Source organism: Bos indicus x Bos taurus, chromosome 6 (genome assembly GCF_003369695.1).
Source record: "Bos indicus x Bos taurus breed Angus x Brahman F1 hybrid chromosome 6, Bos_hybrid_MaternalHap_v2.0, whole genome shotgun sequence".
Classification (NCBI taxonomy): domain Eukaryota; kingdom Metazoa; phylum Chordata; class Mammalia; order Artiodactyla; family Bovidae; genus Bos; species Bos indicus x Bos taurus.
The window spans coordinates 45,469,478-45,482,463 of NC_040081.1; the positions used below are offsets into that span (position 1 = coordinate 45,469,478).

Genomic DNA, 12,986 nt, shown 5'->3' on the forward strand with positions numbered 1-12,986 from the left:
TATGATCCAGCAAGCCCACCTCTCAGTATACAGCCTAAAGGATTGAAAGCCAAGTCCTCAAGAGATACTTGTACATTACATTCAAAGCAGCACTGTTTAAAATAGTGCACTTTTTTGGGTTGGGGGAAGCAACCCAAGTGTCCATCCACAGATGAATGAATGAAAAAAATGTGATCTAGACATGCAATAGAATATTATTCAGCCTTAAACAGGAAGGCTATTCTGACAGAGGCCACAGCATGGGCAAACCTTGAGGATTTTATGTTAAGTGAGATAAGCCAGTCACACGAGAACAAATACCGTATGATTCCACTCATATGTGGTCTCGAAGAATCAAATGCATGGGCAAAGAAAGCAGAACAGTGGCCACCAGGGCGCGGGGTGGGGAACTGTGGTCTAAAGGAGTATACTAGTAGTGTTCGTCGCTCAGTCATGTCTGACTCTTTGCGACCCCATGGACTGTTGCCCACCAGGCTCCTTTGTCCATGGAATTCTCCAGACAAGAACACTGGAGTGGGTTGCCATTCCCTTCTCCAGGGGAATCTTCCCAACCCAGGGATCAAACCCAGGTCTCTTGCATTACAGGCAGATTCTTTACTCTGAGCTACTAGGGAAGCCCCTCTAAATGAGTACACAGTTTCAGTTTTGCAAGATGAGAAAGTTCTAGAATCTTTTGTGCAACAATGTGAACGTACTTAACACTACTGATGGTGGTGGCTGTTTAGTTGCTAAGTCGTGTCCAACTCTTATGACCCCATGGACTGTAGCCTGCCAGGCTCCTCTGTCCATGGCATTCTCCAGGCAAGAATACTGGAGTGGGTTGCCATTTCCTTCTCCATGGGATCTTCCCAACCCATGGATCGAACCTGGATGTCCTGCATTGCAGGCAGATTCTCTACCAACTGAGCTACGAGGGAAGCCCTTACACTTAAAAATGGTAATGACGGGGAATTTTAAATTATGTGCATTTTACCATAAAAATTTTTTTAATTACAGTCCTTAAAGAATGATAGTGTGAATACTTGATTTTCTCTTCTGTAGTAGAAAAGTAGAGCTCAATCTTTTGGGAACAGCTAGGAGGTGGTGACCACTCTTGACCTCCCTGGACAGAAAGCAGAGGACACTCCAACTGATTGTGAGGAAGCACAAGCTCCCAGCTCTGTACCCCATGAACTGTTCCCATGGCTCCTTTGAAGTGATGATCCATCTAAAATCATATGGTGTCGGTGTTGGGGGATACACTCACATCTGAAGTGTGCACGTACAGCAGCCTGGCAATGGAGTTGGCGGTGTATGTGAGGCAATGCTGCCAAGAAAATGGTGAGTCTGTCACAAAGAATGAGCAATTTCAGGCCATTGTCTGTTGCTGTCATATGTATTTTTTAACGCCAGGAAAAAAATAATTCCACCAATTAATTCTATTTGTGGGAACTATGGGAGCTGCTGTTTTTCTTTGCATTTAACCTAAGTCACTCTCACTCAAAACATGGCCCCATCTTTGTTCTATCCTGGCTCATGAGGGCCACTTGGTCAGTACTTGTCTAGGGAATGAATGAATGGAAGGTTGTGATACAAGTGACTTAAGTTATTCACACAGTTGCATTCCTTTATCTGTGCTACTGCACCTGCCTGGTTCCTACATCAAGAATTTTGAGCAGTCAACATCTGATCCTTGAGTCTGTTCTTGTAGCTTATCTCAGATATGAGAAATGCAATCTCATGAGGATATTCTAGAAAAGTCTATTTGTCAACAGGACGACACAGCTCAGGCTGACAGCCAAAGACATGATACAAACATAGGTCCTCTTGACTGGAGTTGTCCAAAGCACTCCAAAGCCAGCTAGACAACCACAGCAGGATAAACTTGGGAGAAAAGGTATGTGAGGAAGTGGGAAGAGAAACATAGTCACACCAGTCTGACTACTTTTCTTCCTATAGGGCCAGAGTAAAGATATGCAAATAATCTTTAATTATTATTTTTTTTTACCCTCAACTTACAACATCAAATTTTCTTCATTGTCTCAGGATTGTTAGAAACTGGGCACAATGTGTGACATCAGTCTCTCTCTAGGATTAGGTAGGCAGAGTATCTCGTTGACTATAATTGCCCCAAGTAAGGGCAGGGTGCCAGGCAGAGATGAATTTTAAGGAGGGGTGTAGGCCCTACCTTTGCAGACGGCTCCCAGTTCCCACAGACGGGACAACGTAAGCTAGACGTACAGGGGCTGACAGAACGGGGGTCTGAGGTTGGTTCTGGAGATCTGCCTGCCCTATCTGCCCCCATCCTTGTCCCACTTGCTCCTGCGCCTCAGGAAGTGGCAGGGAGAGGCGGGATGCAGGTGGCCCCGTGCCTGGGGAGGCAGAGGCCCCTCAGGGTATGCTCACTGGTGTTGATGTAAGCAGACTTGGCACCAGCAGGACCCACCTGGCTGGCTGGGCACCAGCAGTGAGGCTCGAAGCGGCAAACCCAGCTTTGTGCCCCCTCTCCCCCCAGGCATGGGGCAGCTGCACGCGTTTCTGAGCTGCCACGTGGCAGCTCCCCAGCACCGCAGCCCATCAAGTCTCAAGGTTCAGGGGCTCATGATTTGGGTTTTTAATGAGCTCCCTTTCTAGGCCTCCACGGAGGATAAATTCATTTCACATTCTTTAAACGAAACTTCTGAGCTGTAAAAATAACACAAAAACATTCTTTATTGAGAGTATTTGCTTTAAAAAGAATGTTTTGTGAAAAATGATTCATTCCTGCTCCCAATCAGCAAAACTATATTTAAACATATCCAAAATCTCATGAAACTAGTTTTCAGGTGGATGTTGTCTTCGCCATTTAGCCTACACCTTCCAACATGCATCTCCTTCTTCTGTGCACCCAACTCGGGGGGCAACTCCACCATCTTCCAGAAGACCCATGAAGACCGGGTAATAACAGATTAACATGTACACAGCAGCAATGACTCTCAACTGGGGGCAGTTTGGCCTCCTGGGGGACACTTGGCAATGTCTGGGGACATTTTTGGTTGTTACACTTGAGGGGGGGGGCGGGGGCATGGGAGGAGACAGAGTGCCACTGATATCTAGTGGGTAGAGATCAGAAATGCAGCTAATCATCCTATAATGCACAGGACGGACCCTTCACAACAAAGAATTATCCAGTCCCGAACATCCGCAGTGCCAAGATTAAGAAATGCTGTATACGTAGCGTTTACTAAGTGCCAATACTCTAAGTATAAATTCATTTAAACCAGCAAACACTAGCGGAGACAGACTCCTGTTTGTCATCCCCATTTTGCAGATGAGGAAACTAAGGCTCAGAGAAATGAAGTGGCTTGCCTAAGATCACACAGCTAGAAAGTACTAAGTTAAAATTGGATCCAGGGGCTCCCCTGGTGGCTCAGTAGTAAAGAATCCACCTGACAATGCAGGAGACATGGGTTTGATCCCTGATCCAGAAAGATTCCACAAGCCCCGGAGCAACTAAGCCTATGCACCACAACTACTGAGCCTGCACTCTGGAGCCTGGGAGTCGCACCCATGAAGCCTGTGTGCTCTAGAGCCCATGCTCTGCAACAAGAGAAGCCACTGCCAAGGAGAAGCCTGCACACTGCATCTAGAGAGTAGCCCCCAGTCACCACAACTAGAGAAAAGCTTGTGCAGCAACGAAGACCCAGCACGGCCAAAAATAAATATTAATAAATAAAATTAGGGAAAAAATCAATCCCAGTGTCATTTCCTCCAGGAAGCCTACCCTGAACACCCTAGACTTCTAAGTAGAACTGACCACTCCCTTTGTGCAGTTGCCAATTACTCCCATAGCTTTTATTTTTAAAAATACATTACAATTTTTCTTTGCTTTCAAGTCCGTCCTTCACAGGCAGAAACCTTGAATTATTTTACTTAACTCTGCAGTCTAGCCAAGTAACTGAGCAGTCACTCAGCAAATATCAAATGAACCAAAGATGAAATATCTTTTATGGTTTGAATTCTTTCAAGATGGGGTGAGGGTGAGTCACTATCTGCAAAGAGAATCTATTCCACTGGACGCTCCCATTTTTAGAAAGTTTTTAAGCGAAGCAGAAATCAGTTTCTGCATTGCCTTGCCTCAAGGATCTGATCGTACACCTAGGAACACCACAGGCTCTCACCAGTCGCTAAAATAGTTCTCATTACCCTCCTTATCATTTCCTTCCCCAGGCTGCACACCTCCAGCTTCTCTCCTCTTCCCAACAGACACTGTTTCCTGATCCCTCAGAGTTTAACAGTGTGTACTTAATTACTATGCAAACCATAATGGCAATGGACTTAAGCTGGCCACATTTGAGAAATACACACAGACTCCTGGAAGCTGCTTGAAAATACTTCAAGTCAGGGGGTCTCAAGTTCAAGTGCCCAAGGGCCCAGGCAGGTGAGATCCATGACAGAGTTAGACAGGAAGTGCTCAACTAGAGGCAGGAGGGGCTGCAGATGGACAAAACCTGTCTGTGCCAACCACTCACCTCTGAGCTTGCTGCCACTCAGGAATTGAGGCCCAGCATCACCAGATCTTTGGATATTTTGACAAAAGCTAGAAATTTGTGTTTTTGTATGTTTTTAGAAACTGGTAACTAATTTTTTAAAAATTGACAACAATGTGTATGCCAGAGCAACCACATTTGGGGGTCAGGTCTGGCTGTCGGCTCTTTGCTTTTGGCCTTGGCTTTACATAAAGACTTGCTCAAGTGATTCCTAAATTTAAGTTTTTCTATTTAGTGTCACAAATGTGCACAGGTATATTGAGAGTGGTGGACATACAAGGGCAGAATTTAAATTTGAAATTAAGCTAGAACACTAGTGTTAAAAATAACTTCAAGGTATAAATCACTAAAGAAGGTGAGGGAAAGCAGAAAAACAGGGACCTTTCTAACCAATGTCCAAAGACAAGGCATGGACTCAATTACCTGTCACCAAACTCAGCTCCAACAAGGCCTGGAACAAACTTCGATGCTTGGCTCTCAGCTCCTTCTCCCAGGGGAAGGCTCTGCACATCGAGGGCCGTCCGTATCTGAGTTTCAGGTCCAGGTAGGAATTTCGGAGGTTGCCTATAGGAAAGGTAAGCCCCAGGTACCGTTAGGGGGAAGGGCTTGCTCCCTAAATCCCTTCCTCTAAGATGAACCAGAAATAGGCGTCAGACTTAAGCTTACTGGATATTGGTTTGGATACATCAGGGATTTGAAATTGGCTATGATGCCTCTGCCTCGAGGTCACAGATTCAAAGCCTCGTCCAAGGGAAGTGTGCCAAAGTTGCTGATAGCTGTTGAATAATTCTATGGAATGAGCAGCTGGCCTCGGACGGGTCCCCAAGAGGCCAATATCTAGGCCATTTTGTTGGCAGTGTGAGTCGAGGAGCAAAGCCCAGGGACCCCAGGGAATTGAGGCAGCAGAAGACGTTAAAATAAGTCCTCCCAATGCCACCACACAGATCAGCATGCAAGAACGGCCTTCTGACTCCGGGTATCTCTCCTGAAATTACATCAGCTATCAAAATCAGTTTCTTTCCTGTTTGGGATATTACTATTCTATATATCTTCCCCCTCTTCTGACAGCATCATATTTTCTGGATGATTCAGCGGTGAAAGCGGCAGCTGGGGGACTAGTAGAGCCTATTCTTAAATTAAATTGCAGAAGTGCTGCCTTTCCACACTTACCTATCATCATCTCTAATCACTTCCCAGGACCATTTTATGTGAACCCTATCAGAATGGGGTATTGTGCAAGAGGCATCTATCCCTCCATGGCCTGAAATGGGAAGTTCAGCTCTGGGGATGGTGCGATATCTTGGCGGGACTAAAATATTCAATTTGCTTTTGCTGATGGCAAAGGTCCCACAGGAATTTCTCTTCCAGAAGGAACATATGTGACTAACTCTAGTGCCACCATACCATGCAAGAAGATCTATAGCCAGAGAAATTTGTAAGTGCTAGGTCCAAGCTGGAACATTGGAAGACAAAACAAGTTTTATAACAGGTACACCCTCCATATGAATGAAAGGATGTCCATGCAAATATGGGCAGGCATGGAAATACTCTATTTGAAATTCATTCCTTCTGTTGAAAAATTACCAATGTCTTCCAGAATGAGTCAATTCAAGGATTTAAAAAAAATAAAACCCAGACCCTAACAACAAAGCCATTGTTCAACATTTCTGAAAGCTAATATTCAGATATTAATGGCCCAAGACAAAAGTGCACCGATGGGGAAACATTTCTAATGATTAATTTATTTTCCAATTCATTTTTATTTTCTTAGACTGGCCTAAGATCGCATTATGGATGGGAATAATATAATTTGAGGCTCAAAACACTCTCATTTATATTCTTAAACTAAATTACAGCTGCTTGAAGCTATGAGGCAGCCTTGGGTTCCTGCTGAGTGTTGGTCTTGTTGGGATCTAGGTAGAAGGCACACTTTCATTTGCATCAACCTATGTGAGGTCATAGTTGTCCCCACTGATCAAGTCACATGTGTTCTATTTCAGCCTCCTGAGGAAGAAGCCTTCTCAGGCTCAGATGGTAAAGAATCCACCTGTAATGAGGGAGACCTGGGTTCAATCCCTGGGTCAGGAAGATACCCTGGAGAAGGGAATGGCAACCCACTCCAGTATTCTTGCCTGGAGAATCCCTGGCAGGCCCCAATCCACAGAGTCACAAAGAGTCAGACATGACTGAGTGACTAACACACTCACGGAAAGAAGCTAAACATGTTGATACAAATGCCCAGAGCTAAAGCTTGCTCTCCTTAAGTTCAGTACTTACATGCTTCCTGCCTCCTGTCCCCCTGCTGCGCCGTGGATGTGTACACAGACACTATTTCCTGAACTTCTGCACACCTTTCGTAATAGAACTTGATTTGTTGAGAAAGTTGCTTCTCAAGGAGGGGATTGAAAATCTACAAAAGGGCAAGAGAACGAAAGGAACAACACTGTCATCAAACACCCATGGATACCTATGCTAGATTTCCTTCTCCCAATGATAGCCCCAATTTGGCTTGTTTGTACACAGATCATCCTCTCTGGATTCTCAAAAGAAGGGTGTTACTAGGAATTTAAGGGCATACCAGCTCTGATCGCTTCCCTCTGGCTTCTTTTTGTAGCATCTTCTCGTCTGCAGAGTTTCTTCAATGTTAGGATTTCCCAGAGACCAGATCTCCATGCTCTCTTCTTCCCCACTGCTGCATTCTATCCCCAGAGATCACATTCATCTCCCCAGAGTTCCCAAAAGTCACCAAGTCTAACCGCGATGTACCTGCTCCCTGGCAGCCCTCCTCTCCTTTTCTTCAGCTTGGAAGGCTCCTGCTCAACGTCTAAGAGTTAGATCCAAGGTCATCACTTCAGGGCTGCCTCCCTAGCAGCCCACCCTCCTTCACATGAGTACCCAAGCAGATGAGCCTGCCTCAGCACTCCCAAACACCGTGCTCACGTCTGAATGAAAGCATAGACCCCATTCTTTCATGACTTAACTGTTTAAGACCCAGGCAGGGAGCTCCTCAAGACCAGAGGTCTTATCTCAACTCAGTGGTTTTCAAAATGCGGGTTGCAACCCGTTATCAGAGGGTCGTGACATTATTTCAGTGGTTTGTAACCAGCAGTGATTTTGTTTTTTATGAAGCAGAATACAAAATATCATAGTACACTGAACATAACAAGGGTCTGTGTTCTTAGTAAAATTCTTCTTTCAGTTTTGTGTTTATCCATTTATGTGTGTGTATGTACGTGCATATATATATGTGTGTAGGTACTGCATATGTATGAATATGTATATACTGCTCATGCTTTTAAAATGGATTTTTTTTTTATTGTAGATCACCTTCAAAAAAAAGTTTGAAAGTCACCACCTTAATTCATCTTGGATGCCTCAGCATCTTGTACAGAGCCTGGCACATAGTAGGTGCTTGATAAGTACTGGTTGCACAAATGAACAAATGAATTTCATTTTTTTCCTCTTCTAAAGATTTCTCAGCAGGGGCTCTAGGATGATCCATGGGCGATAAGGTGCTCCATTTTTCCTAACTGATTTTACCTAGTAACTCCTGATTTTCCCAGAACAAACTCCACAAGGTCATGGGAATGAAAAAAAAATATTCCTTTTTTCAGGTATCCAGCGATCTCCTTCAGTTCAGTTCAGTCGCTCAGTCATGTCCTACTCTTTGCGACCCCATGAATCGCAGCATGCCAGGCCTCCTGTCCATCACCAACTCCTGGAGTTCACTCAAACTCACGTCCATCGAGTTGGTGATGCCATCCAGCCATCTCATCCTCTGTCGTCCTCTTCTCCTCCTGCCCCCAATCCCTCCCATCATCAGAGTCTTTTCCAATGAGTCAACTCTTCGCATGAGGTGGCCAAAGTACTGGAGTTTCAGCTTTAGCATCATTCCCTCCAAAGAAATCCCAGGGCTGATCTCCTTCAGAATGGACTGGTTGGATCTCCTTGCAGTCCAAGGGACTCTCAAGAGTCTTCTCCAACGCCACAGTTCGAAAGCATCAATTCTTCGGCGCTCAGCTTTCTTCACAGTCCAACTCTCACATCCATACATGACCACTGGAAAAACCATAGCCTTGACTAGACGGGCCTTTTTTGGCAAAGTAATGTCTCTGCTTTCCAATATGCTACCTAGGTTGGTCATAACTTTTCTTCCAAGGAGTAAGTGTCTTTTAATTTCATGGCTGCAGTCACCATCTGCAGTGATCTCCTTTCTGCTGCTGCTGCTAAGTCACTTCAGTCGTGTCCGACTCTGTGCGACCCCATAGACGGCAGTGCACCAGGCTCCCCCATCCCTTGTGGATTCTTACCAAAGCACAAAAAGCAACCAGGGTGAAGTTTCCCATATGGGGCAGCCCCCCTCTAGCTGTTAGCCCTGCTAGAGCTGGCCTGGAAACTTGGACAATTCGATTCCATTTGTGGGTGGGTTTTGGACTTGAGAATTCAATTCTGACTACAGGGCCCTCTGTGATCTCTGCCACCGCAGTTCACCCCACCCAGTATGAGCTGAAGGCCTGTTTCTGGAGAAAGCAGTATGCAGAACCAAGAGTCTAATTTGCTGGAGTGTCTCCTCTTCTGATACTTTAAATAATAGCATATAAAAGAAGTTTTACCAAATAACTAAGCTTCTCTCCGTTCATTAGCTTAATCACTGGATAGGCAACAGCGTGATAAAAATCGACTCTATAATTAAGCTACTAGTTATTAAAACAGAGGAAGTAAATGGTTTCCATTTTATGAGTACTAAATGAACCAAACGTTAACAAAAATCTATTATCGTGTTTGCAGGGGGGAAAAGCCTCAATATTAATTATGTTTGGTGACAGAGCCAATGCAAGGTCTGGCATGGATAAATCTTTTGTTTGCACTGGACTGAGTTCCATGTTCCTGAGCTACCCGCCCATCACCCATAAGCACCCGAATACATCTTGGTCCCCTGGGCTCACCTGTGCAGGGTGCAGAGCGTGGAGGCGATAGTACTTCAGGGGTCCAAAAAACCCTTCAATGCCGGCCACGTACCTGCTGCCTCCAATAATGAAGTACCCAGAGGTGTCATTATAATGAAAATCCTCACGGAAACTAGAAAAGTACAAAGGATTAAGATAGCTCTGGGTTTGAACAGATTTTTTTTAAGACCCTTTCATTGACCCTCCTTGACTTAAAACCCCAAATTTCCACAAACCCTTTCCTTTGAATTCGAGAAGATGAGATGATGGTGGGGTCAGGCAGGCTTGGCTAAGATCCCATCTCTGCTATTTACCAGCTGTGTGACCTTGGATCAGTTGCTTAGCCTCTCTGAGATTGAGGCTTCTCATTAGTAAAAATGATAATTCCTCTCTTACTGGGTTGATAAAAGGATTAGGTAGATGCAAAGACAAAACATACAGTATCTATTAATAGCTAAGTGCCTTGCCCACCAAATATTCAATGCAAACGAAAGAAAAAGTGGTAGTCACTCAGTCATATCCGACTCTTTGCGACCCCATGGACTGTAGCCCACCAGACTCCTCTGTCCAGGGAATTCTCCAGGCAAGAATGCTGGAGTAAGTAGTCATTCCCTTCTTCAAAGAATCTTCCTGACCCAGGGATCGAATCCCGGTCTCCTGAATTGCAGGTGGATTCTTTACTGAAAACATATAGCGTCTATTAATAGCAAAGTGCCTTGCCCACCATAAATGTTTAATACATGCCAACTATTGATATTGGTGAAACTGTTTAGAATTACTGGATTTATGTGTAATTGCTAATCTTAATAGAAATATTTTACTCTAAAAGGAAAAAAGAAAGTTTGTTGAGTAGACGGAAGGTGAATGTGGGAAAAATAAAAACACACCCTATTAGATAAGAACCAAGGTCAAATTCAGAGTTAGGAGAAGGTGGCCATAGCAAGGTCAAAGGACTTGGCCAAAGATAAGAGGTCAGCACAGATGACGTGTTGGAAATCTACTTTGTCTTGAAAGACTCAAAGGATCAGGAAGGAAAATGGAGGAGGAAAATGGGTTGACATGAATAAAATGCACAAAGCTGTTCTTGGCAGCATTGTTTACATCCACCAAAGACTGGAAAAGTCCAGGTGTCTGTCAGTGAGGATTGGTACCCACACCATTCAGTGGGTCTTAGGCATGAGCTCTTTTATTACACAGTTTAAAAAAGAACAAAAAGCTCTGGAGAAATATCTAAAATACACTAAGTGAAAAAGATGAAAATGTAAGAGCAGAGCAATACATACACATTTTATCCAAGGAAGAGAAGAATGGATTTTTTTGTATCTGCATTTACAAAAACTCTGGAGAGAGAGATATATATATAAGAAACTAATAAAAGTATTTCCCCCTGGCATGAGGGTTAGGGGATGGAGTGGATGGGAGAACAGATAGAAGCAAAACATCTACTTATAGAACTTTTTGCATAGATTTGATTTTTCTACCATGTGCATTTACTACCAATTGAGAAAGTAAAATAGGTGTGGGTGGACAAGGGGCCATAGGAGCATATGTGAACAGCAAGGGGGGGTCAAGACAGGCATCAGGTGAGAAGCCAGGCAGAGACAAAAGAGCCAGGGAGCGCCGAGGGCAGATGGCAGCAGAAGGAAAGGACACAGCTCATCAGGCAGGCTGCCAGGAGCAAGGGGCCAGGGTGAAGCAGACAGGACAGAGCGGCCACCAGTGGTTGGGGCAGAAGCCAGGCAACCTGGGGTCATCCCAGGAGAGAGGATGGTTGACTGTCAGCCAGAAACCCGACCCTGAGCAGGTACTCCTGGCTGGAAGGAAGACACAAAGGTGAAGAAATGGGCACCGGCAGCATCACCCTATGGCGGCCGGAGGGATCACTTAGAAATCAGCTTTCTTCAAAGGCAACTGATGCTGAAAAGAAATGCTTTATTGCCTGCTATTTCTTTTTCCAGAATCTTAGTCTTGAAGGGCCCTGGGAAGATGATGGTCTCTTCTTCTTCTTCTTCTTCTTTTTTTTTTTAAAGGCAGGACCACAAAGTTATTATCTCTGAGAGTGGTGAATTGATTCTGCTTCTTAAGACCTGTGAAAGATTTGGACACTCCAACTACCCTCATGAGGAGGTAATACCAGCACTTGGTGGACACGAAGCAACACTTTGGAAGCAGAAGCTCTCATGACAGAACTCTGCTTAACCAACTCTCCAGCTCACCTCGTGGCCCATCCCTCAACATAATGGATACTAGCCAGCTGAGGTTACTCTCTGGAACCCTCGTATTCTCATTTTTAAATGAAGACAATATTAGTACCTATCTACAGGTGGCACTAGTGGTAAAGAATGTGCCAATGCAGGAGACATAGGAGATGTGGGTTCAACGTTGGGTCAGGAAGATCCCTTGGAGGAAGGCATGGCAACCCACACCAGTGTTCTTACCTGGAGAATCCCCATGGACACAGGAGCCTGGCGGGCTACAGTCCATAGAGTCGCACAGAGTCAGACACAACTGAAGTGACTTGGCATGCACACACACACAAGGTCACTGGGAGAAATTAGCACTTAAACAAAGCATTTATAACGATGCCTGGCACAGAGTAGGCACCATAACTATTAACCACAGTTATTATTATTAACTTAGTCCACTCTACTACTTTTGATGCCATTTGTTGGGCTGTATGCTTACCAAGAGTAAGCTGTGAAAAAGTGATAGTCGCTCAGACCCCATGAACCGTAGCCCACTAGGCCCCTCTGTCCACGGGGTTTCCCAGCCAAGAAAACTGGAGTGGGTTGCCATTTCCTCCTCCAGGGATCAAACCCTTGTCTCCTGCACTGCAAGCAGATTCTTTACAGTCCAAGCCAACAGGGAAGCTCCTCACTCACTTTTACTTTTTTCGTGCTTACCAAGAATAAGATGTGTTTGTACCCAAACCTGTTTGGCCATTGTAACCCTACAATGTAATTAAATCTTATGTAATCCCAAAAGCACGGAGAAGAAAGAGATGCTCATTCTTTAAAAATTAAGTTGAATATTTTGGGTAGACTCAGTAAAGAATGGTTACTAAAAAAGCTCTTATGGAATTAGGACAGCTGGAAAAGGCTGGGAAAAGAAACTGAAGAAATCTTGATGAATTTTGGGCTTCAATGGTTTCACAAGTGTCTTTGTTTTCTTTTCATTTGGAAGAAACAGAAATTGGGTACCGTTTATGCCAGAAAGATCACAAGAAACTCCAATCAATAGATCCATACTCAAAGGCAAGGCTGTAACTAGAAAGACTGGCAAATGAATGTACATATCCATTGTTTCAATTAAAGCAAAATGCTTATGGAATATTTTAATGAATCTTTGCTTTAACTGAATTCTCAATTAATCAATAAATTGCTTTGTCCCTATGGTACTAGCTTATAATTTTTTGTCATTATTATAATACAACTAATAGATCCTTTCAGTTCCATCTCCCTCCACATTTTTCTTCTCTAACATTCTCAGTGGCTGCATCGAGATTGTAAGAAATTCCTTGCACTGTGCATTG

At 44.2% G+C, this 12,986-nt stretch overlaps 1 protein-coding gene across 1 annotated transcript in view; it reads right to left on the bottom strand.

Moving 5' to 3' along the window:
• SEL1L3 (SEL1L family member 3) overlaps positions 1-12,986 on the bottom strand; it is a 108,229-nt gene that overhangs the window by 55,789 nt on the left and 39,454 nt on the right. The window contains exons 7-9 of the mRNA XM_027544209.1: positions 9,455-9,587; positions 6,786-6,918; positions 4,932-5,072 (exon numbers count right to left, since the gene is read on the bottom strand). Of these exons, the coding sequence (XP_027400010.1) occupies positions 4,932-5,072; positions 6,786-6,918; positions 9,455-9,587 (407 nt within the window). The remainder of the gene's footprint in view (positions 1-4,931; positions 5,073-6,785; positions 6,919-9,454; positions 9,588-12,986) is intronic.